This window comes from Megalobrama amblycephala, linkage group LG9, assembly GCF_018812025.1.
Source record: "Megalobrama amblycephala isolate DHTTF-2021 linkage group LG9, ASM1881202v1, whole genome shotgun sequence".
Taxonomy (NCBI): domain Eukaryota; kingdom Metazoa; phylum Chordata; class Actinopteri; order Cypriniformes; family Xenocyprididae; genus Megalobrama; species Megalobrama amblycephala.
Genome location: NC_063052.1, coordinates 19,930,806 through 19,953,362, shown reverse-complemented (window position 1 = coordinate 19,953,362; position 22,557 = coordinate 19,930,806). Strand labels below are relative to the sequence as shown.

At 38.3% G+C, this 22,557-nt stretch overlaps 1 protein-coding gene across 10 annotated transcripts in view; it reads right to left on the bottom strand.

Annotated features, from left to right (window-relative positions):
- Positions 1 to 14,195, bottom strand: part of ptprua (protein tyrosine phosphatase receptor type Ua) — a 322,168-nt gene extending 307,973 nt beyond the window's left edge. For 8 of the 10 annotated variants that reach the window (XM_048202034.1, XM_048202035.1, XM_048202038.1 and 5 more), the window contains exon 1: positions 13,932 to 14,194. In XM_048202034.1, the coding sequence (XP_048057991.1) occupies positions 13,932 to 14,001 (70 nt within the window). In that variant the 5' untranslated portion in view covers positions 14,002 to 14,194. Of the gene's footprint in view, positions 1 to 13,931 lie in introns of all 10 variants that reach the window. The other 2 variants (XM_048202043.1, XM_048202042.1) reach the window with 1 other exon arrangement.
- Between the last annotated feature and the right edge of the window lie 8,362 nt (positions 14,196 to 22,557).

The window sequence follows — 22,557 nt, the reverse complement described above, 5'->3', positions numbered from 1 at the left end:
ACCGGGATTGCATCATCACAATATGCTTTTCCAAATTGCTCAAGTTCATGAATGGCATAAAGTTGACAGAGTTCCAATCAGAACATCAAATGCTCCAAAAATGTCCCTCAAACATTTGCACCTCATCAGCAGTTAAGAAGCTACTTCAGTCTTATCTGAAATCAATCCAGCCTTCTCTTTGAATAAGACAATCCCTTTGGATTCACCTTGGCTGCCAACTTCACTTACACAAGGTTGGCAAGAGTAAGTATCTCAGTAAAGGTCAATTATTCATCTACAGTAGCAAAAAAAAAAAAAAAAAAAACTTGCAAAGAAATACAGTAAGTGAATAGCTGTGTGGCTTGTTGAGCAGAGGTGTGATATTATTATATCATCTTTGCAAAGTGGAAAATATAAGGGCAACGCTCTGGCAGCCAAACAGAATACCCTAGCATTGTGGTGGTATTACCAAAGTCCCTTTAAGACAAGTCATTTCACTCGGCGGCCATCTTTGAAACGCCTCTCGGGCATTCAAGTGCAGATCCTATCTCTTTGAATGGGGAAATATCAAATTCTCCAAAGCTGTTTGCCAAGCTTTAAATTTCATATTTGAAATCACCAATGAAATCTGACAAAAACTGTTTCATTAATGTTGTTTCTAAACGCTCGAATCATGACAAAAAAAACTGTATTTTTCAGGCTTGATCAAGCTAATGCGCATACACAGTCCTAAATGCGCGTCACTTGTGCCTCATTTGCGGAGGCACACATCTTACTGTTTCTATAGGAACTGGAGCTTATAACAGCCACTGCAGTGACGTGATGACTTTACCAGTCGGCAACTGGTTCTTATTTAGAAGGCGGGACTTATTCCTTAACATGCTCTAAGCGGTTCGCCAAGCACAACACAATGGGCCAGTTAACCAATCAGAGCACATTTCATATATTGGAAGGAGGGGCTTTATCACAACAGGAACTAAACAATGTGTTTGATAGAGAATGGGAAGAGAGCTGCTGCAATAATGTAAAACGTAAAAAAAAATGAATTTTTGAACAGTCAAGCATGAAAACCTATTTTAGTACACACCAAAAACAAAATCAAACTTCGAAAAAAGGGCACAATAGGACCCCTTTAATATAAGCTTTGTCGAGCCAACTTTTAAAGTTTGTGTTGACACACTTTCCTTTTCTAGTTATCATTCAGTTACTGTATTTTATTGTAATATATACATTATTATTAATAATATAACTGTACGTTGATGCTTAAGTGGTGATTTGATTGAAGGAGGTCATATCTGACATTGTTACTGTCCTAGTTTCACTCATAATGTCTCCAGTCATAACAACATCTGTGACGCACTGACTATATCCTCAACAAAAGCCCCAGAGATGAGAGGAGGGGAGTGAGGTAACAGGGTCATGGAGGGAGGGGTCTATGAGTCTATGATCTTCTCATTATGTCCATAGTTTGTGTATAACATACAGTGGTGATCAGAATTATTGGTACCCCTGGTAAATATGATCAAAGATGACTGTAAAAATAAATCTGCATTGTTTATCCTTTTGATCCTTAATTAACAAAATGAGCAAAAATCTAACCTTTCATTGAAGGAAAAGAACTGAAAGTGGAGAATCAATCCAGAATCAATCTCCAGCATATTCAGTTGTTAGGCAAGACTGGAACTTCAAATGGGACCAACTTCTATGGTCAGATGAAACTAAAAAAAGAGCTTTTTGGCAGCAAACCCACCAGATGGGTTTGGTGCACACATGGATAAAAAGTACTCCATGCCTACGGTTAAATATACTGTTGGATCTTTAATGTTGAGGGCCTATTTTTCAGCTGGAGGTCCTGGACATCTTGTTCAGATACATGGCTTCATGGATTCTATGAAATACCAACAGATACAAAAAAAAAAAAATCAAACCCTGGCCATTTCTGCTAGAAATCCAATAATGGGCCATGGTTGGAGCTTCCATCAGGACAATGATCCAAAATAAACATCAAAACCAACACAAAAATGTGTCACTGAGCACAAAATGAAGCTTCTGCCACCTTAAAGAAAATGAGTGAAGTGAAGTGAACTGAAGAGAAGAAGCACCAATGTGGAGCTGGGAATCTGAAGGATCTGGAGAGATTCTGTATGAAGGAATGGTCTCTGATCTCGTCAGGTGTTCTCCAAACTCGTCAGGCATTATAGGAGAAAACTCAGAGCTGTTACCTTGGCAAAAGGAGGTTGCAAAAAGTACTGAATAAAAGGGTGCCAATAATTGTGGCCACCATGTTTTGGAGAAAAACATTTATTTCATAATGTGATTTTCCCCCCACTTTCAATTCTTTTCCTTCAATGAAAGATTCGATTTTTGCTAATTTTATGAATTAAAGATCAAAAGGATAAACAGTGCAGATTTATTCTTATAGTCATCTTTGATCATATTTACCAAGGGTGCCAATAATTCTGATCACCACTGTAAAGCCTTTATAGACTTTTAGAGGCATGCTAGTTTTGAAGCTGTAAACACATTGGACTGGACTTTTAGCAGTTCATGTGACAGCATGGCCAAGACGCAACGAACATGATGGGTTGATTTTGTGGAAGAATCTATGTCTGCAGAAAGCTTTTCAGATTTTTGCAGAGAAAGCCCATCATGCACAAAATTCCTCTTTTAATTTAATAATTTAATTTTTTATGATGATTTCTGCCAGTTAGAGTGTAGTACTCTCAGCTCTATTTAACACCATGTTGAAATCTATGAGATTTTGCTTTCAAATCAATGTGCAGATTCCATCTGGGCCTGATCTCCACGTGCCCTTGAACAGACCTCTCTTCAGTGGGTGATGGTGCCCACTTCACTGTCCACTGGAAGGGTCGCCAGCGGGAAAAAGAAACAGCTGTTATCCCGGATGTTACAGTATGCTGACACACTTGACAAAGTCACCTTCCCGTCTGACTTCATGCCAAGGTGCAGGCGTGTGAGTAAATAATACCAATGCTTCAAATGATGTGGTGTCCATAAACAGATAAAAGTGGTTGGTTTTCTCAAAATGTTCAAAAAGTCCATTAATATAATATATTTCAAAATAATGTTTCTATACGTTCAAATGAAATAACAAAACAATTTGTTGCTGCATGTCAACATGTCTGTTTCTATAAAATGATTGCAAATGACAATAGATACAAAAATGAAAAATATATAGTGCTAATTGTTACTATTATAGTTGTTTGTATTTTTCTAATTTCCGTTTTCATGTTATGTTTAAAGTAATTATGTCATGTTGCTGTAATATATATATATATATATATATATATATATATATATATATATATATATATATATTTAATTATTTAAACATATATATATTTAATTATTTTTATTATTATTATTTATTTAATATCTATAAAGTTTATATTTCAGTTTAAGCTTTAGTTATTTTAGTATACAACCCGAAATGTTCCAGAAATGTTGGGACGTTTTTTTATAAATTTGAATACAATGAAAACTAAAAGACTTTTAAATCAACATGCGCCAATATTTTATTCACAATAGAACATAGATAGCATAACAAATGTTTAAACTGAGACATTTTACACTTTTATCCACTAAATGAGCTCATTACAAATTTGATGCCTGCTACAGGTCTCAAAAAAGTTAGCAGGGGGGCAACAAATGGCTAAAAAGGCAAGAAATTTTGAAAAGATTCAGCTGGGAGAACATCTAGCAACTAACTAAGTTAATTGATACCAGGAATACTTCCAGAAACCACTGTCAGTAAACACAATCCTCCGTACCATCTGCAGATGCCAACTAAAGCTCTATCATGCCAAAAGGAAGCCATATGTGAACATGGTCCAGAAGCGCCGTTGTGTCCTGTGGGCCAAGGCTCATTTAAAATGGACTGTTTCAAAGTGGAAAAGTGTTCTATAGTCAGACGAGTCCAAATTTGACATTCTTGTTGGAAATCACGGATGCCGTGTCCTCCGGGCTAAAGAGAAGGGAGACCTTCCAGTGTGTTATCAGCGTTCAGTTCAAAAGGCAGCATCTCTGATGGCGTGGGGGTGCATAAGTGCATACGGTATGGGCAGATGGCATGGAAGGCACTATGAATGCTGAAAGGTAAATAAAGGTTTTAGAGCAACATATGCTCCCTTCCAGACAACGTCTATTTCAGGGAAGGCCTTGTGTTTCAGCAGGACAATGCAAAACCACATACTGCGGCTATTACAACAGCATGGCTTCATCGTTGAAGAGTCCAGGTGCTGAATTGGCCTGCCTGTAGTCCAGATCTTTCACATATAGGGAAAAATACATCAAAGACGACCACAAACTCTTCAGCAGCTCTAAACCTATATCAGGCAAAAATGGGACCAAATTTCAACACCAAAACTCTAGAAACTCATAACCTCGATGCCCAGACGTCTTAACACTGTTTTGAAAAGAAGAGGAAATGCTACACCATGGTAAACATGCCCCCGTCCCAAATATTTTAAGACCTGTAGTAGGCATCAAATTTGAAATTAGCTCATTTTGTGCATAAATTGTAAAATTTCTCAGTTTAAACATTAGTTATGTTATCTATGTTCTATTGTGAATAAAATATTGGCTCATGTGATTTGAAAGTATTTTAGTTTTCATTTTATTCAAATTTAATGTCCCAGCATTATTTTATTTTATTTTTTTTTATCTGAAGTTGTTTTATATTTTATTTTAAATAACAAACATGTTTTATGGTTTTAGCTTTAGTTAACATTCCCCTATTATGAAATTTTAAAGATTACTAATTTTGTTTTAGAGGTCTTCTACAGTAGGAAGACTGAAATTACTGATGACTTGTTTCAGACAGTTTGGAATCAGTTCTTTCTTTTAGGAGACAATAACTCAATTTGTTGTGCATTTTGATCTTTGAGACTTTGCAGGCATTTTACATTCCCAAACAGCTATATTACACACTGCATGAAAGGTAATATTCAAAAAAGCATAATAGGGGCAATTTAACTATAATAACCCTGCAATATAGCGCAATTAAAATTATTCACTGCTTCCTATCTCCCATCTCAAATCTCATTTGCGATTACACATATTTAATCTTGTGTTGAGGTGCATTGTGCCAGATTTGATGACAATGACATCACACATCACTGGTCTCACATCTCGCCAATAAATGTGTGGCATGACAGAGAGTAAATGATGGCAGAATTTACATTTTAGTGTGAACTAAACAATTGACAATTGTTTGGACAGCTGTGCAGTAAAGCGGTGCTTGCCAAACTAGGAAGAACCATCAGCATCTCTGAAGGACGTGAAAAGGTGAGTTTTGTGTTTTTTCAAGTGTGTGTGTGTTTTAGCAATGAGTGTAAGGGGGCACTGAGGGTACCAGTGTCTCCTGCAGTTCAGGAGTCCTAGCACTCTCTAATTCTCATACTTTCTATGTTGCCACGGTGGCAACTGGAGTTCAGCCAATTTGCCAGCTAGAAGAGGGTGTGTCTGTTCTTGTATACATGGTTTATGAGGACACAAATGTGTAAAATGACATGGATATTCCAACGTAAACATGGTTTATGATGACACTTCCTGTGTGCTCGTAAACCAAATGGCTTAAAAAACATATTAAACAGTGTTTTTTTTTTTTTTTTTTTTAATTCAAAAAATGCAGAATGTTTTCTGTGATGTGGTTGGTAAGCTGATCTGAGGTATAGCCTAATAAAAGTCGTGAAATAATTGCCTAATAATAACTGTATATTAGTGCTTTCAAGCTGATCAGTTGATTAGTCTAACAGTGCTTGTCAATGTCAAAATGACAGAAAAAAAAATGTGCCTTTGACAAGTGTGTTTATAAATTGTAGTTAGGCCAGTCATTTGTCAGTTTTTGGACTTTGGTTTTTCTAAAACTCTGCATATGGCCATGCTTTTACTGTATTCTCAATGGTTGCCAAGGCGTTACTATGTGTTTGCTAAGCGTTTCTTGCTCATTCCCATGTGGTTGCTAAGAATTTTTTTTTTTTTTTTTTTTTTTTTGTGTATTAACATGTTACTATGTGTTTTTTAAGGTGTTGTTGCTGGTTGTAAATAGCCGCTAAGGTATTTTAAGTGCTTATGAGTTATGTGGTTGCTTGGGTGTTGTGGTGGTTGCTAGGTTGCTAGTTATGCAGATATGAAGGTGTTTTTTTATGTTTTATCATGTTGCTGCAGTATGTCATTTCTAAAGGTGATGATACACAGGGCAACTTTTTGAGCAATGTTGCTGGGCAATGTTGCTGTCAACGGGCAACCTGATGAGACACACAGGGCAACTAATTAGGGCAACAGACAGTTGGCAGCAACTAATCAGAGAGGAGCAAATCTATTGCCAACTCAATAAATACTTTATTATAAACACTTGTTAGGCACTTTATTTCAACTTTTCAAATATTTTCTTCATTTTTATTAAAAATAAATGCCTTTCCGATTTGATTTGTGACAGGAAAAGGGAGAAGAGCGAGTTCCGCAAAAGGCAGATTCGAACCCGCGTCGATCGCATCAATAGCTATTCATGTGTCAAACGCCCTACAGCCTACGCTACTACAGCCGTTAAACAGACCCTGTCTTTTTAGTATTTAACTGAAATCATTCAATGGCTTCATTACAGCATACACACATTACTTCGGACAGTTGTTGGTATTTTAACCAATATATGAGGTAAATTCCATGTTTTGGGTTGACGCATGACAACTTGCTAGCGTAAAAAGATAAAAGTTCACACTCCTTTTCTCCGCTCCACTGTCGCTGAGGGGCCGCCATCTTGTTTTAATTTTTCTGAAATCTCCGAACCGGTCACGTGATCGGCTGCTAACATTCTGAATGGAGGATCTCAAAAAATTGCCCACGACCGATCTAACGTATCCAGATATATATTTGTTGCTCATTCTCAGTGGGAAAGTGCCCAAGCAACGTTGCTCGGCAACATTGCCCGGTAACATTGCTCAAAAAGTTGCCCCGTGTATCATCACCTTAAGATGTTCTGGGTGGTTGCTAGATTTAAGTGTTTAGCATGTTGCTGTATGGTCATTAGGGTGTTCCGCGTGGTTGCCAGGGAATGTTATATGGTTGCTAAAATGATTTGAGTGTTTTTAGAATGTAACTATTGAGTTTTACAATGTTGTTTGTGGTTGCAGGTAGTTGCTAAGCTATTTTGAGTTGTTATGAACACATTGCTATGTGGTTGCTAGGGTGTTCTAGTTGGTTGGTAGTGCACTGCTATGCAGTTGCTGAGGTGATCTGTAGCTATGCGGCCTCTATGATATTCTCAATGCTTGCCAAAGCACTTCTAGTTGTTTGCTAAGGTGTCTTGAGTGATTCTTTTATATTGTTATGCAGTTGCTAATGTGTTTTGAGTGTTTTATCACATTGCTAATTCGATGTGAGGGTGTTCTTGGTGGCTGCCAGGTCATATCATGCAGTTGCTAAGGTATTCTGAATGTTTTTAGCATGTTACTGTTTTTAGGGTGTTGTTGGTGCAAGGTTACATGTAGTTGTTAAATTATTTTGAGTGGTTATAAGTAGATTGCTATGTGGTTGCTATGATGTTCTATGTGATTTCTGGGGTGCTGCTATGCATTTGCTAAGGTGTTTTGAGTGGTTACACACATTGGGGCAGTTTGTGCTAAGGTGATGTGGGTGGTTGCTAGTGTACTGCAATGTAGTTACTAGGGTGTTTTGAGTGGTTACGCACATTGGTGCAGTTTGTACTAGGGTATTGTGGTGGTTGCTAGTGTACTGCAATGTAGTTGCTAAGATGTTTTGAATGTTTAAGTACTTTACTATGTGGTTGTTAGTGTGTTCTGTGTGTTTGCTAGGCCATGCCATGCAGTTGCTAAGCTGTTTTGATTATTTTTAGCATGTTACTATGTGGTTTTAGGGTGTTGTTGGTGGTTGCAGGTAGTTGTCATGGTAATTTGAGTGGTTATGAGCATGTGGTTGCTAGGTTGTTCTGGGAAGTTTCCAGGGCATGCTATTTGGTTGCTAAGGTGTTCTGAGTGGTTAATAGGTGGCCCTATTTCAGGGCTCTACTTTTCATTGCCAAGCAAAAGTTAGAAGTATGATGATGAAAAAAAAAACCTCATTAACCATCTGCATGATTTGTAGTTTCATGAAATGCATATTGCATCGCTGTTTTCACATCTTAGTGTTAATTATCCCATTTTGAGATCTATAGTCAGTTTTATTCTTTTATCCTCATCTGCTGATGCCTCTATTCCTAACATCTGTATGCTAAGAGAAAATAAAATTTGAGATATTAAAGGCTCCCTTTACATAAAAAAGTGTTGCCCTGGTGATGGAGTTGTGAGGAAGGTATGTGGCTGAGGGGCGGGTGGGCACCTAAACACCGGGTGACGGGATCTGACAGAGTGGGCAAACCCTGCAGGCAAAACACCATCTGTTCTGTAATGGCTTCTGGGAGCAGCAAAAGCAACAATGTAGTGACAGCACTTGGATGTGAGAGCTGACAGGCCCTGCGTGCTATCCCATGATGCCTTGCAGGTGAGCACAGCACAGGGATGCAGTGGTGTGGCTGTCTATTCAGATGCAGGACAGGAAGGTGACGCACAGCCTGCACAAGTGAAGATGATCAGTGCGCATTCTGCACAGCAGCAAAAAATGAGCGTGAAGCAACACGTTATGACAAGACAAGTCTCCCACATGCAAACACAGCAGCACTGTCACAGCATGCTCATTCACGAACGCGGAACACGCATGAAAACAAGAGTCAGGGTTTATCTCATGAACCAATCATTTCCAATTATAACCAATCAAATTCAATCACAGCACGATGGAGGCTTTAGGTGTGATTGACTTGGAGCAGCGCTGCGCAGGTCGATCGGTATGTGACATCAAAGTACCACGAGAGCGTTTTGAAAGCATACGGAGCTGTCTACTCTCTAATCACCCTTCCGGTACTTTGATGTCACACACTGATCGGTCTGTGCAGCGCTGCTTCAAGTCGAACATCTATTGCCTCATCTCATGTGACCTACCCCCATTCATTGTCAATTACCCCATCAAACCCACAGCATGCTTTAGGGGTTCTGATAAACTCAGTGGGCATGGAATCCCACTGTAACTTTACCAGTGGGTGTCGCTGTTGGACATTGTTACTTTAGAAAAACGAGTGATTTATAAACTTTTTTTAATGTCACATTTTATAATATTTGCATTGGATTATTTTTGTGATATGGATTATTTTCTAATCCAATTTTTTGAGGAGGCACTGCCTCCCTTAAACACTCCTACAGTATCTATCTATCTATCTATCTATGCTCAATTAACATTTCTTCTTATTATCAATGTTGAAAACTGTTTGATATATTTGTGGAAACCATGATTTTTTTTTTAGTTTTTTTTTTTTTTTTCAGGATTCTTTGATGAATAGTTAAAACAGCATGTATTTTAAATATAATTTTTTGTAGCATTAAAAATGTTTTTACTGGGATTTTTTAATGTTTCCTTATTGGATATAAGTATTATTTTCTTTTTTCTAAAAAAAAAATAAAAAATTTGAGAAAAACTTAAAAGTTTAAGGCAACAAACTTCAGCAGATTTGAGTTTTCTCAACTTCTTGTATTCAGTTTATACAACAAAAAGTTGAGAAAAATAAAACTCCCCTACAAAAACAAGTTGAGAAAACTCAAAAATCTGCTGAAGTTTGTTAAGTTTTCTCAAATTTTGATTTTTTTATAGTATATGTGACCCTGGACCACAAAACCAGTCATAATTAGCATGTGTATATTTGTAGTAATAGCCAACAAAACATTGTATGGGTCAAAATTATCGATTTTTCTTTTATGCCAAAAATCATTAGGATGTAAAGATCATGTTCCATGAAGATATTTTGTAAATTTCCTACTGTAAATATATCAAAAATGTATTTTTGTGAGTGGATATGCATTGCTAAGGACTTTATTTGGACAACTTTAAAGGCAAATTTTTCAATATTTTGATTTTTTTGAATTCCAGATTTTCAAATAGTTGTATCTCGACCAAATATTTATTCAGCTTTCAGATGATACATAAATCTCAATTTCAAAAAATTGACCCTTATGACTGGTTTTGTGGTCCAGGGTCGCATATACAGTATTGCACTTTCATTGCAAGTTAATTATATCAAGTTACATCATAAGTTTTACTTGCTTGCTATAATTATGCCATCTGATGTAGATATTCCAAAATATTAAAAACATACTCTGAACAAAGATTCAATTTCAGCACGGTCAGTTCTAAAGACCGGATTTGAACAACAAATTGGAACTGTGTGCAGCATGAGTGCGATGCCTTCAAAGCCTCAAAGACAGTAAGGCTGCTGTATGTGAAAGCGTTTGAAAGAATGAATAGCCCAGCGATTGCCCTCTGCTGCCCTCCTTCATAATATCAACCACCTACTCTTGCTCTTTTCTGCTGACTCTGGTGGGTAGCTGGGGGGTTCTGGACACTGCTCTAGCACAATTCATTCTTCTGTAATTTTCTACCCATCTCTCTATCCCTTTATATCTAACGTCTCCTGGTGCTTTGAATACATCTCAGTGTCATGCAAAAAGTATATCAGATGGCTAAATCGGATTTTGTAGGACTTAAAGCTGACTTGTGTTATTTTTTTAAAAAAATAGCTAAATGTGCAGAGGCATATCTGCATATTGTTTTCACTGAAAAAGTGTAAAAACATTTCAATATCCCAACTAGCCTGACACTGTCTCAACAAATGCAGTGAGTTTGGTATCTGTATCTGTTTATTCAACCAATGGCAGTGGAAGTGGAAGAAAAGTGGATAAATAGATTGTTAGAATTGCATTTGGAAATGTTTACGTACACAATAAATGATGTGAAACATTGATTTGTGTGTAAATTGTTTTATGTGAGAGGAAAAGAGAGTACAGTAAAACGAGAAACAAAAAACTAGCGAAGCCATGCCTGGGGCATCAGTCAGTTATACAATTTAGTGTTCATTATGCTAATATTTGACTGCAAATGTCACCACTGACCAATCACATTCAAGTATTCCACAGAATCAGGTAATGAATATATATATATATATATATATATATATATATATATATATATATATATATATATATATATATATATATATATATATATATATATATGACACATTATTATTATTTTTATGACACATAGGAAAAGCCTCTCTTCTATTGCTATGCCTTATTCTTTAAATGGCAGTTTAATGACACAGTGGTGTTTATCACAAGCAAATCTGAAAGCATTTCCTTTAAAAGCGGCCAAAGCACAAAATCATACAGCAAAGAACTATTTAACTCGTTTGCTACATAGTAAAGGCATATTGGGTGTTCTTTTAACTGTAAATGTCAAAAGACAGTGAAAAAGAGCAATATTTGGTACTGCATCACGAGTGTAATTCAAAGTAGATATGCGAGTGAGCAAACTGTAGTTTGCTTAGTAGGGAAGAACTCACAGTGCGTTCGGCTTTTAAAGGAAAATTCTGTCATGATTAACTTGTTCCATTCCCTGAAATCTCATTCACGTCCAATTTTAAAAGGTGCACGCTGACAGGCCTTGCCAGTTTTGATGTCACCGTGACCAAAGCCCCATGGAAAACTGATGCGAGAATGCAGGTGTCTTTAAATATGCTGAATGAAGGATGAGATTTCAGAGCTACAACAACAAAAAAAATAGTTAAACTGTATGGCTTCAGAGGATTTGGAATAAAAAGTCATAATGACTACTTTTCCTGTATTTTGACAGCCATGGTAACTATGAACTTGTCACTGTATGAATAAAATGCTGAAAAAATAACAGCATACAGGTTTAATTACAACACAGAATTGTCATTTTGGCATGAGCTATTCCTTTAAAACCTGGCAGTGCCTAGTGTGCAACCCCTCTGTGTCCTTGAACACATTTTCTGAAATGCCCACTCACTTTCATTTGGATTACTGCAGTGAGAGACCCTCTCTAACCTTTCTCGCCCCCAATCGCAGCCACACACACACACACACACATACACACACGCTGTCAGAGTGTCAGTGAAGTGAACTTGCACTCAGGTCTCATTACCTCCCACACACCCCACTGTGTGATGCTGTAATCTGACAGTATGAAAGATGCTTCAAAGACACAGAAAAATCGACTTTAACATCGCAATACATGCAGTAAGCTCCCCGAAATCCGTCAGTAAATAGCCCAACGTGTATTCTGACAAAATATAAATGCCACCGAATAGACGGAGCGGAATTATGTTAATGTTGGGCTGTTTAATTTGCTTAATAGTAAACAACAAAAACTGCATGGCATGCACAAAAAAAGAAAAAAAAAAATGTTTTGCATGCTAAAATGTGCTTCATGTGCTAACATTTAAATTCATTTTTTCCCCAAGTCAATGCATTTATTATAATGACTGAATCAGTACATAAGGTTACATATATGAAAATAATTTGTAAGGTTCAGATAATTTCTGAGTTAAATTCGTCCAATGAAATTCATTAACTATAGCCCTAGCATCCTCATGACACTACATAGGACAAGTGGTTTGATGGATGGATGGATGGATGGAAGGAAGGAAGGAAGGAAGGAAGGAAGGAAGGAAGGAAGGAAGGAAGGAAGGAAGGAAGGAAGGAAGGAAGGATGGATGGATTTTTGCAGTTTAACAGTCTTCACACATTTATTTGATATGTTCAGAGTTGCAACTGATCCAGGAGCTCAAAAATACCTCCACAAATCACAACACAACCTGACAAGCAAAGCAAGAACAGCTACAGCGATCATATTTGATGTCATGAAAGTGAAGAGACTTTAAAAAAACAAGCAGAAAAATGTAAATACTGAGGCAATATACAGGAGTTTGACAGAAGCTGATCCTCAGGGTATATCTCTTCATATTCCGTTACTTACAGAGTCTGAACCAAAATGAAATACTAGATTTAATCTAGAACAGCCATGAATCCATGAATGAATAAACAGATTTGTCTAATAGTAATTAGTGGATGGCTCATCAAATAGCGAGACAACTTAATGCCACAAAATATTAGATTTTGATTTATATTTATTAAATGATACACTATATGTTTCTCATTTCTTCTTCTTATTATTACGTATATCGTTTTTTGTTGTTGTTGTCAGTTCATTAGTGAACACGTAATTTCTCTAACAAATAGTTCACTCAAAAATGAATATTTTTCTCATCTTCATATTATTCCAAGCCTTCTTTCTTTCTTCGCCATGGAAAACAAAAAGAATTGTTAGGCTGCTGACAGTCTCAGTCACCATTTACTTTCATTGCATTTTTTTCTATACAATGGAAATGAATAGTGTCTGAGACTCTCAAATCTACCCGACATCTTCTTCAGCGTTCCACACAAGAAAGAAAGTCATATGGTTTTTGAACAACATGAGGGTGAGCATCTTAAATGATAACAGAATTTACATTCAGGTGAACTTTTCTTTTTTAATGAGTAAAAGTAGTAAGTAAATCCTTACAGATGGATTGAGCATTTATGAAATATAGCTTAATATTCACACTGCCAAGTTCATATTTAAGTTATTTTGAACTCGAAATATTGCACTAAACTCATCTGTCATAATTTAATATTAGCCTAGTCTTCACATGATTCTCAGAACTGAATCATGAAGATTTCTCATATCAGAAAGATGAATGTTCATAAGCTCCATATAAATACACTCCCATTTCAAACCATTAATGGAAAATAAGACCTATAAAAACTCAACACTTACCAAAACTCTGATATATCTATCTCATTTCTTTATACAAACATATTCTATTAAACGTCTAAGGAACTTAAACTTTCCAGCTCGTGCACAAGAGAATAAAAAGCTTCCGAAGTCTGATTTGATTGTTCTGGAATTCCCAGGACAGATTGTGTGTGACTATACTGATTTGGACTCTATGGTTGTATGAAATCAAAGTCTCTGAAACACTCGTGTCTTACCTGTTGGCCCCTCCAGACTTTCCGCACAGACCCTGGCGATGAGAAACAGCAGAACAGCAGACAGGTTCATGGCAGCGTTTAGTCCAGCAGGTAAAGGCAAGTGAAATACAGTCAGTGAGTGTAGTAGAGTGTTGTAAATATCCTGCTGCTGCGCCACTGAGTTTCAACCAGAGACGCGCAGCACAGACCCCAGATCTGCCCGCTGACGTCACGACAAACTATTAAACCCCCTTACAACTCTAGAGATGAACCCAGTGTGCAGAGGAAGAGCTATGGCGCCTCTATGTGGTTATTCACTAAAAAAAAAAAAAAAAAAAAAAAAAAACATCAGTCAGCTGCTGCACAGATTGTTGAGGCAAACCGATTGTCTAATCTTTGAAAACACATAAAACAGTTCTCATTTCCTTCCTGTTTGTTCGTTTTAACGAGTAAAAAATTACAATTTTTAATTGACGATATGAGTAGCCTATGATAGTTTGCAATTGCAAGCGTAGCCTATGAAACAGAACATCGAATGAAAAAAATAAATACAAAATTAAATATAAAAATGAAAACAATTAAAGTTAAAGAAATGAGGCATATCTCTTGACACAGTTCGTAAAACGGTTGGGAGAACATTTTTTTTTTTTTTAATAATCATGCAAAAGTCAGCAAGTCATCTCTTTCTAAAAGAGAACATATAAGAAAAAATGCAGCATAAAAAGGAAGATATTACAAAATTAAAAACACAAACTTACAAAATAAATAAGCAATAAAGGAAAAATAATAAACATTATGTGGAATTCGAGATCTCTTGCTATTTTAAATCTGAGTAAGAGCAGGCAAGAGGAAAATAATTAGTAAGAGTGGTTGCACACATTAAAGTTAGAATCTGCAGGAGAGAGATGGAAAAAGTCGATCCTTTTCCGACCTCCTCTTAATGGCTCTTTGTAGTAAATAAGCCTCTTCTTGTCCTCTTACTTAGAACCATTTTCACTGCATGGGTCTTGAGATGGCTGCAGTATGATGAGTTTTTGATGATACAATATAGCAGGGCTGCTCAGTCTTGCTCATACGTAGATTAAATCCACCCCAGACACACCTTAACTTGATTATGAAGGCTTTGGGAATCATTAAAAAGTTAGATATTTCAATAAACATGTCTGCAAAAAAAAAAAAAAAAAAAAAGCATCTAGCATCTAGACTACAATAGAACCCCATTATTTTGTATAACTTATTATCAGACTGTAAAACCTTTTTTCTTAAGCCGAGTTCAGACTGCACGATTTTCAAAGTAGTCGGGTCACTGTTCTTTTCACACTGCATGACTATGTTGGCCAGCATTCAGTCGCTGCTGTGTTCACACTGCACGATGGATCGGCGACAGAAGGTTTCACATTGCATGACTTTACAATAGGAAGAATCGCCGACAACTCTGTCTGGCATAAAAACTACATTTCACAACGAAGGAAACAACGCGATATCACACGTGCAAGACCAGAGTTCTCACGTGAGACTGGGATTATTGTTAAAAATGGTAGCCCGCAAGAAGCTTGCAATACGATTTGCAGCAAAAACAAGAAAAAGAAAAGAAGAATATGGAGGAGGAAATGGTTGGGGAGACGTGAGGAACAAGGATTGTGTGTTCTGCAAGGAGAGTTGTCTATAACTCCTCCCCGAACTCCCTGCTGCTCTGTATCTTGCTCTCTCATTGGCTGTCGGTCATCGCCGATGTAGTTTTCAGTCAGAACACTTTTCACACAGCAGGATTTTGAATCGCCGACAGGTCCAGATATTTAGCATGCCAAATATCTCACGGCGTCTGCGACTCGTCGGCGATTCTCTCAGATCGCGTCTTTGCTCATTCACACTGCGTGATTGTCACTTGCGTGAACGAGCACCGATTTGCCTGTGATTTCGGGCATTTGTCAGCGATTTCTCAAAACCTGTCAGCGAGCCAAAATCGGGGCTAAAATCGTGCAGTCTGATCTAGGCTTTAGTTCTGCTCCTGGAGATCTACCAGTCTACACAGAGATCCATGTACCTGGTTTAGATCCAGCCCTACTCTAATACACCTGCTGCAAATTAAGCCAGCAAGAGAAGCCAATAATTAGCCATTGCAGATGTGTGGGAGACATCCAGGAGGATGATTGAGCACTTCTGATTCAGAACATACATTTATCTTATTTATCATTGCTTTGCTGAGAGGAACAGTAGAGTATTATTCATGACACAGCAGCAAATGTTGATGAATGAAAGACTGACAGTGTCTTCTTTTGTCTGTGTCTAAAGACCAGGATACACTGCACGATTTTAGCAATCCCATAAGATCATTACTTTATCACACTGTGCGACATGTATCTATTAAACTTGGGTACGACATGCATGTAGACTGTACGATGATGACACCTGTTGACTCGTAGGCTACGATGAAAGTTTTTATAGAAGAATAAAACGTCATCAGCGTGCGCTAGTGGTAAACAAAACACCATGTTGAATCAACTTTAGCAGTTGTAGTTTTTTAACAAAACACCATGTTGAATCATACTTTGGCAGTTGTAGTTTTTTCTTTGGTCGCAAGACCGGGAAAACAGCCGTTTTCTCGTTTTCCTGCCGTTTCCAAAGATAGCCTACGATCATTTACTGACAGTGTCAGAGATTCAGCATGATCAACGCACAGTGTGTTTGCTGCTACAACCTACGTCTACTGACCAGCCAATAAAAATGTGACATGAAATCAACGCGACATGGCGCTAAAACTTAAAACTGCTTACCTCAAGCTCTTTTCCCTTCTTCTTTCACCGCTTCCTTTTTCATTTTCAGCAAACTACAACACTGCCAAAGTGTGATTCAACATGGCCTTTTTGTTTACCACTAGCGCATGTTGATGACGTTTTATTCTTCTATACGTAACGGAAGCTAGTAGTTGCTGTGCGAGTAAACCTCACTCCTCTAATCTCAAGAGATGCTCTAGTGAGTGATGCTAGAGGTTGGAGCATCCGACTCCCACGCCGGAGACCCAGGTTTGAGGCCTGCGCAGAGCGGAGTGAGTAGGACCTGGGTAAAGGGGTTACAAATAGAAACTTGCATCGTAGCCTACGAGTCAACAGGTGTCATCATCATACAGTCTACATGCATGTCGTGCTCAAGTTTAATAGATCCATGTCGCACAGTGTGATTTATAATGATCTTATAGGATTGCTAAAATCGTGCAGTGTATCCCGGGCTTAAAACCTTAGTTAGCTACCTACACAGTAAATGACTATGGGTGCTTCTCAATCAGAAGGTTGCATCCTAAGGCTGCATATCTCGGCTGCCATGTCATGAAACTGTCAAATGACATCTCAGTTTGAAGGATCCTTTTAAAGCAGGGGTGGGGAACGTTGATCCTGGAGGGCCATTGTCCTGCAGAGTTTAGCTCCAACCCTATAATTAAACACACCTGAAGCTAATCAAGGTCTTCAGGATTACTAAAGTTACAGGCAGGTGAGTGTTTTTTTCAGGGTTGGAGCTAAACTCTGCAGGACAATGGCCCTCCAGGATCAACGTTCCCCACCCCTGTTTTAAAGGATACATCAAATGTATTCCTCATGTCCTATAATTACCCACAATCCTTTGCACACATTCCAATTCAAAAAAAGGATAGCAGAAAATGAATCGGCACTGAGCTTGTCCAATTTCATTATGTAATGCAAAACAAAACAAACAAACAAATATTTTGGAGATAACGGCATTGTTTTCTTTTGTTGTGTTGTAAATTAATGACATAATGCTAAACTGTGCATAATGTAAACCAATGGGAGACCACAGATGGTTGCCATGACCTGTACTGCATTATTAGAAAGACAGTAAATGTAAAGGTTTTTAATATAAAGTAGTAATTTTAAAGTATTTTTAAAATTATAATTTTAAATGTATTTTCAGGTTGTGACCGCAGAGACAAAAACATTTATGATGTAGCCATGCGCACTTTCTAGACCGTCTCATTCTAGCATTTAATGCTGAGGAGGACTCTAGCCTTCAAGCCTTCCAGGGACTGGACAAGGAAGGACAGCCAGCCTCACTAGGATGCAGCCTTCCGTTTGTGAAGCACCCAGAGTGATTACAAATTTATTTATAATTACAGAATACATAATGTCCATCAATGGAGAAAGATGCTCCTCAGAATGTCCCCAGAATGGTGTAATTACAGTATCTACCAGCAGGGGCTAACTGTCAAAGTTAGCCTAACCCCTTCTACTTAACAGCTCTTTTTAGGTTCCTCCTCTCTTCACTCTTATCAAGGTGCTTGCAATCTCAAATGAACCCATATTCCTGGGCATCATAAGTGCATTTAATGTTTAGGTAGGCAGCACTCATCAAGTTTGAGACATAGCTTTTGTCTGCAGGCTAGATAATGTACCTGGCAGTATGTAGTTTGTGGTTTAAAGCAGATCTGCTGAAAGCTTGTCAGGCAGATCGGTTTATATTACCCTGACTTTCTTCTTCTGTTGATGGCTTAGGGCTTCTTTGTTGCTCTTTAAAATGATTTGCTGATCCAGCTACAAACACAGTAGTGAAAATGGTTTAGCGATTAAAGGGAGAAGAAAACAGCTTCTGACATTTTGTTGTCTGACAACTCGGTTCCGCTTTTAAACGGTTCACAGAAATAGTGGTTCTTTCACAGCTCTTGAAATATGAAAAATGCCACCGGAGGCATGTTTGTGTTAAATGCCGCAAAGCACAATATCATTTCAAGGTTGACATTAGCCTGATATTTGGCAGATTACCACAAAATAATATGGCATATTTGGAGGACAGTCTGAAATCATGCCTGAAATACTCTGGAACTAAAAATGGCTTGTTGCAAATCCCATTAATATTCTAATTTAATTACTTCTACAATCAACGCTGATTCACCCTCACAGTTGACTAAAATCACTTAATCAATTTAGATCCAGTGTGGCTCCCAATTCATATTTAATTACACAGCCTCAGCCTTTATTCCCCAGCTTTGGTTCATATACTGTATCTTCTCAATGATGGTAAACAACGAAGACTTGGATGGGTGGGTGGCTCAGTTGTATCTATGCTGCACCATGGATGGGAATTCAGAGATTCACATCTTGCTCAAGGCATTTTCTCTGACTGTTGTCATTAGCCCCGTCTGCATGGCATCTGCTGTCTGCTCCAACAATGTCTCGTGGTTCCCCCATGCTAAACTGTATTGCCTCTGAATAAAAGAGTAAAGTTGAGATTTGCAGGAGAAAATCCAGCTTTCTGCACAATCTAAGGTTGAATTATTGTAATACTGGATTCAGGGCTCTGACTCGGTTCAAGAAACGAAAACAAAAAATGTAAACAAAAACATTAAACAGTTAGTGTTAAAAATAATTAATCATTTTGAACATAAAAACATAAAAAAGTTTTATTTTAAAACTTGCTTAAAATGACCATTAACCAGTTAATACCGTTATTTTATCATTCTGTTTTTTTTAATTTAGCAGTCAACCAATCATGAATTCAAATAGTATGGCCTATGCAGATGTGACATCCAATGTTTGTGAAATGCCTGCGCTCAGTTGTCAAGTCATCCTAGGTAAGTCGCAAGGCAATGTCCTGGCTTTAGCTGTTGGATCTCAGGAGTTTATCCAAGGATATGTCACCATAGCAAGTTATATCCAGCATGGTGTGTTCTGAAAACAGCCAAAACTTGTTGTCAAAGTTAGTGTTGTGGCTTTATGTATGGTCAGATACTTATGTCATTATATTATTAACATTTTACCAAAATAATGCTCAAATGGAGTTACGAGGTGTTTTACCATGCAGCACAAGTCAGAGATTTGTGTTTTGTCCGTTATTAGAGCAGCCACATCACATTATTGCATTATAAGGTTATTGTTGCTATGTGGGTGCTCAGTTTTTACTGTTGCTTAAAGGATTAGTTCACTTTCAAATGAAAATTAGCCCAAGCTTTACTCACCCTCAAGCCATCCTAGGTGTATATGTCTTTCTCTCTTTCTGATAAACACTCTCTGAGATATTTTAATAAATATCCTAACGCATCCGAGCTTTATAATGGCAGTGAACGGGACCGATGAGCATGAGCTGAAGAAAGTGCTTCCATCTACTTCCATCCATCATAAACGGGTACTCCACACGGCTCTGGGGAGTTAAGAGGTTAGGAGATTTGCAAACCCTTTCAGTTGCCTCCTCCTGCCTGGATTTTGATGCTGTGTCATGTTGCTATACTTCAAGTATGCCTGTGCGGCTTCTTTGGACAAATTAAGAGATATAGAAGAGATATAACAAGATTAAGAGATATAACAAGATGTTGCTGGGGATGGCTGCCTCGGTTTGGAGCTCTTCAGTACTTTTACTCTTTTTGTTTGTTTGTCCTGTTTTTATGTAACTTTTTTCTAATCAGTTTTACTGAGGACAAACTCCTAGACCTTTTGCAGACTTTTGAGTGTTCAGACTTTTTACTAGACATTCTAGTCAGAGGAGCTGCCATCCTGTACAATTGTTCCAAGAGGCGTAAACGAGAGAAGCATGCTGGTGCGCTGGTGAAATTCCGACAATGAGGGTTTAGGACCCCGCTACTGAGTTGTCATCTGGCAAATCTCCACTCCCTCACAAACAAAACAGACAAACGATTACTTCTCACCCAAACAAACAAGGACTTCACAAACTCTGCTGCTCATTGCTTCACAGAAACCTGGTTTAATAGAGCCATTCTGGACAACGCATCCGGAATCTAACAGGCTTTTCAGAGCTGTTCAGAGCGGATTGCATCGCTGAGTTGTCAAGGAAAATGAGAGGCACCAGATTATGTTTTTACATCAATGAAGGCTGGTGTACAGATGTGACAGTGTTAAAGAAAATGTGTTGCCCTAACTGAACAGTAACATACTGAACCATTGCTACACTGTTTTAAATGATGTGTATCACTCTGTCCCCTGGGATGCTTTGGGACTCTCTGATCAATGTTTGGTTCAATTTCTCCTGTACTACAGGCAGAAACTTAAATCTTCTAAGCCTGTAGTAAGGACTTTAAAGACCTTAGACCAATGAAGTGGTAATTACAAGCCTGTTTTGACTGCACTGATCGAGGTGTTTTTGAAGCCACAGCCAATGATCTGGATGAACTCAGTGACACCGTGACATTCTACACCAATTTTTTTTTTTTTTTTTTTTTTTTTTGAGGTTGTGTGTGTTCCCACCAGGACTTATTTAACAACAACGAGCCATGATTCTCTGCAAAACTCAAATAGCTTCGTCAGGCCAAAGTAGATGCCTACAGGAGTGGGGATAAAGCCTTGTACAAACAGGCTACCATCCATGGATATTGCTGTCAACATGGGACTGCACTACATTCTACAACATCTGGACAAACCAGCGACTTATGCAAGGATCCTGTTTGTGGACAGCACATCCCAGATATATCCTCCTGACTAATCAGACCTAGCTCCCTGTGCCCACCTCCATCTGTCAGTGGATCATCAACTTCCTGACAGACAGGCAGCAGCTTGTGACACTGGGAAAATTCACTTCCAACACCTGCACAAACAGCACTGGTGCTCCACAGGGATGTGTTCTCTCTCCACAACTCTTCTCCCTATACACAAATGATTGCACTGCAAAAGACTCCTCTGTCAAGCTCCTGAAGTTTGAAGATGACACTACAGTCATTGGCCTCATCCACAATGGTGATGAGTCTGCATACAGACAGGACGTTGGACAACGTCTAGGTTACTATTGTAACCCCTGTTCCCTGAAGGAGGGAACGGAGACGTTACATTGATAGTGACGTAATGGGGTCTCGCTTGGGAGCCCAATCACCTCCAAATAATACAAAACAAGCCAATGGGAATTGGCCTGTGAGATTTACATGCCGGACCACACCCCTGGCATCCAGGTATAAATAGGGCTGGCACACTCACTTCATTCATATTTTTGCTGAGGAGCCGAGATAGGTATATGGCCGCTCAGCAGTGACTCAGAGCTATGGCAGGGGGACGTAACGTCTCCGTTACCTCCCTCAGGGAACGGGGGTTACAATAGTAACCTAGATGTTCCCATTCAGTCAGTCACGTTCAACGTTACGTCGATACTGACGTAATGGGGTCCAGTTTGTAGGGTCTGCACAGTCTCAAGGATGAGCAGGTCCCACCATAAACTGTGTTTAAGTCTCAATTCACGGAGACTTTGGTTTGTAAATCTTACATTGATTCCGGCCCGGCAGACATTAATGGATCACGAGACTCTTTTTATGACTATTTCGATAAGTCCCCGAACCTCTCCTCTGCGACTTCAAAGGGGGTGCAAACACCACGGATCGGGTTTCTAGGAGACAGGCCCGAATTCCAAACGGTCATAAAAAGGAAAATACACGCACACACCCACAGTCACACACACACATACAAAAGACCTACATAAAGACTGTATGCACAAATTTTATACCTGCAAATATGAATGTATCTGCCATTGTAGTGCTTGTTGCATGTATGTGTTACTAGTGTAGAATCGTAGAATTGACTGTAGTAGGTTCGTTTTCATGTTAAACGATAGTAGTAGAGTATAAAGTGTATCTTCTGTATATGATGAGCGACACCTGTTGAGTTTGATCTCTCCGTAAAGCTGTGAGTCCGAGCTATTCACTCATGTA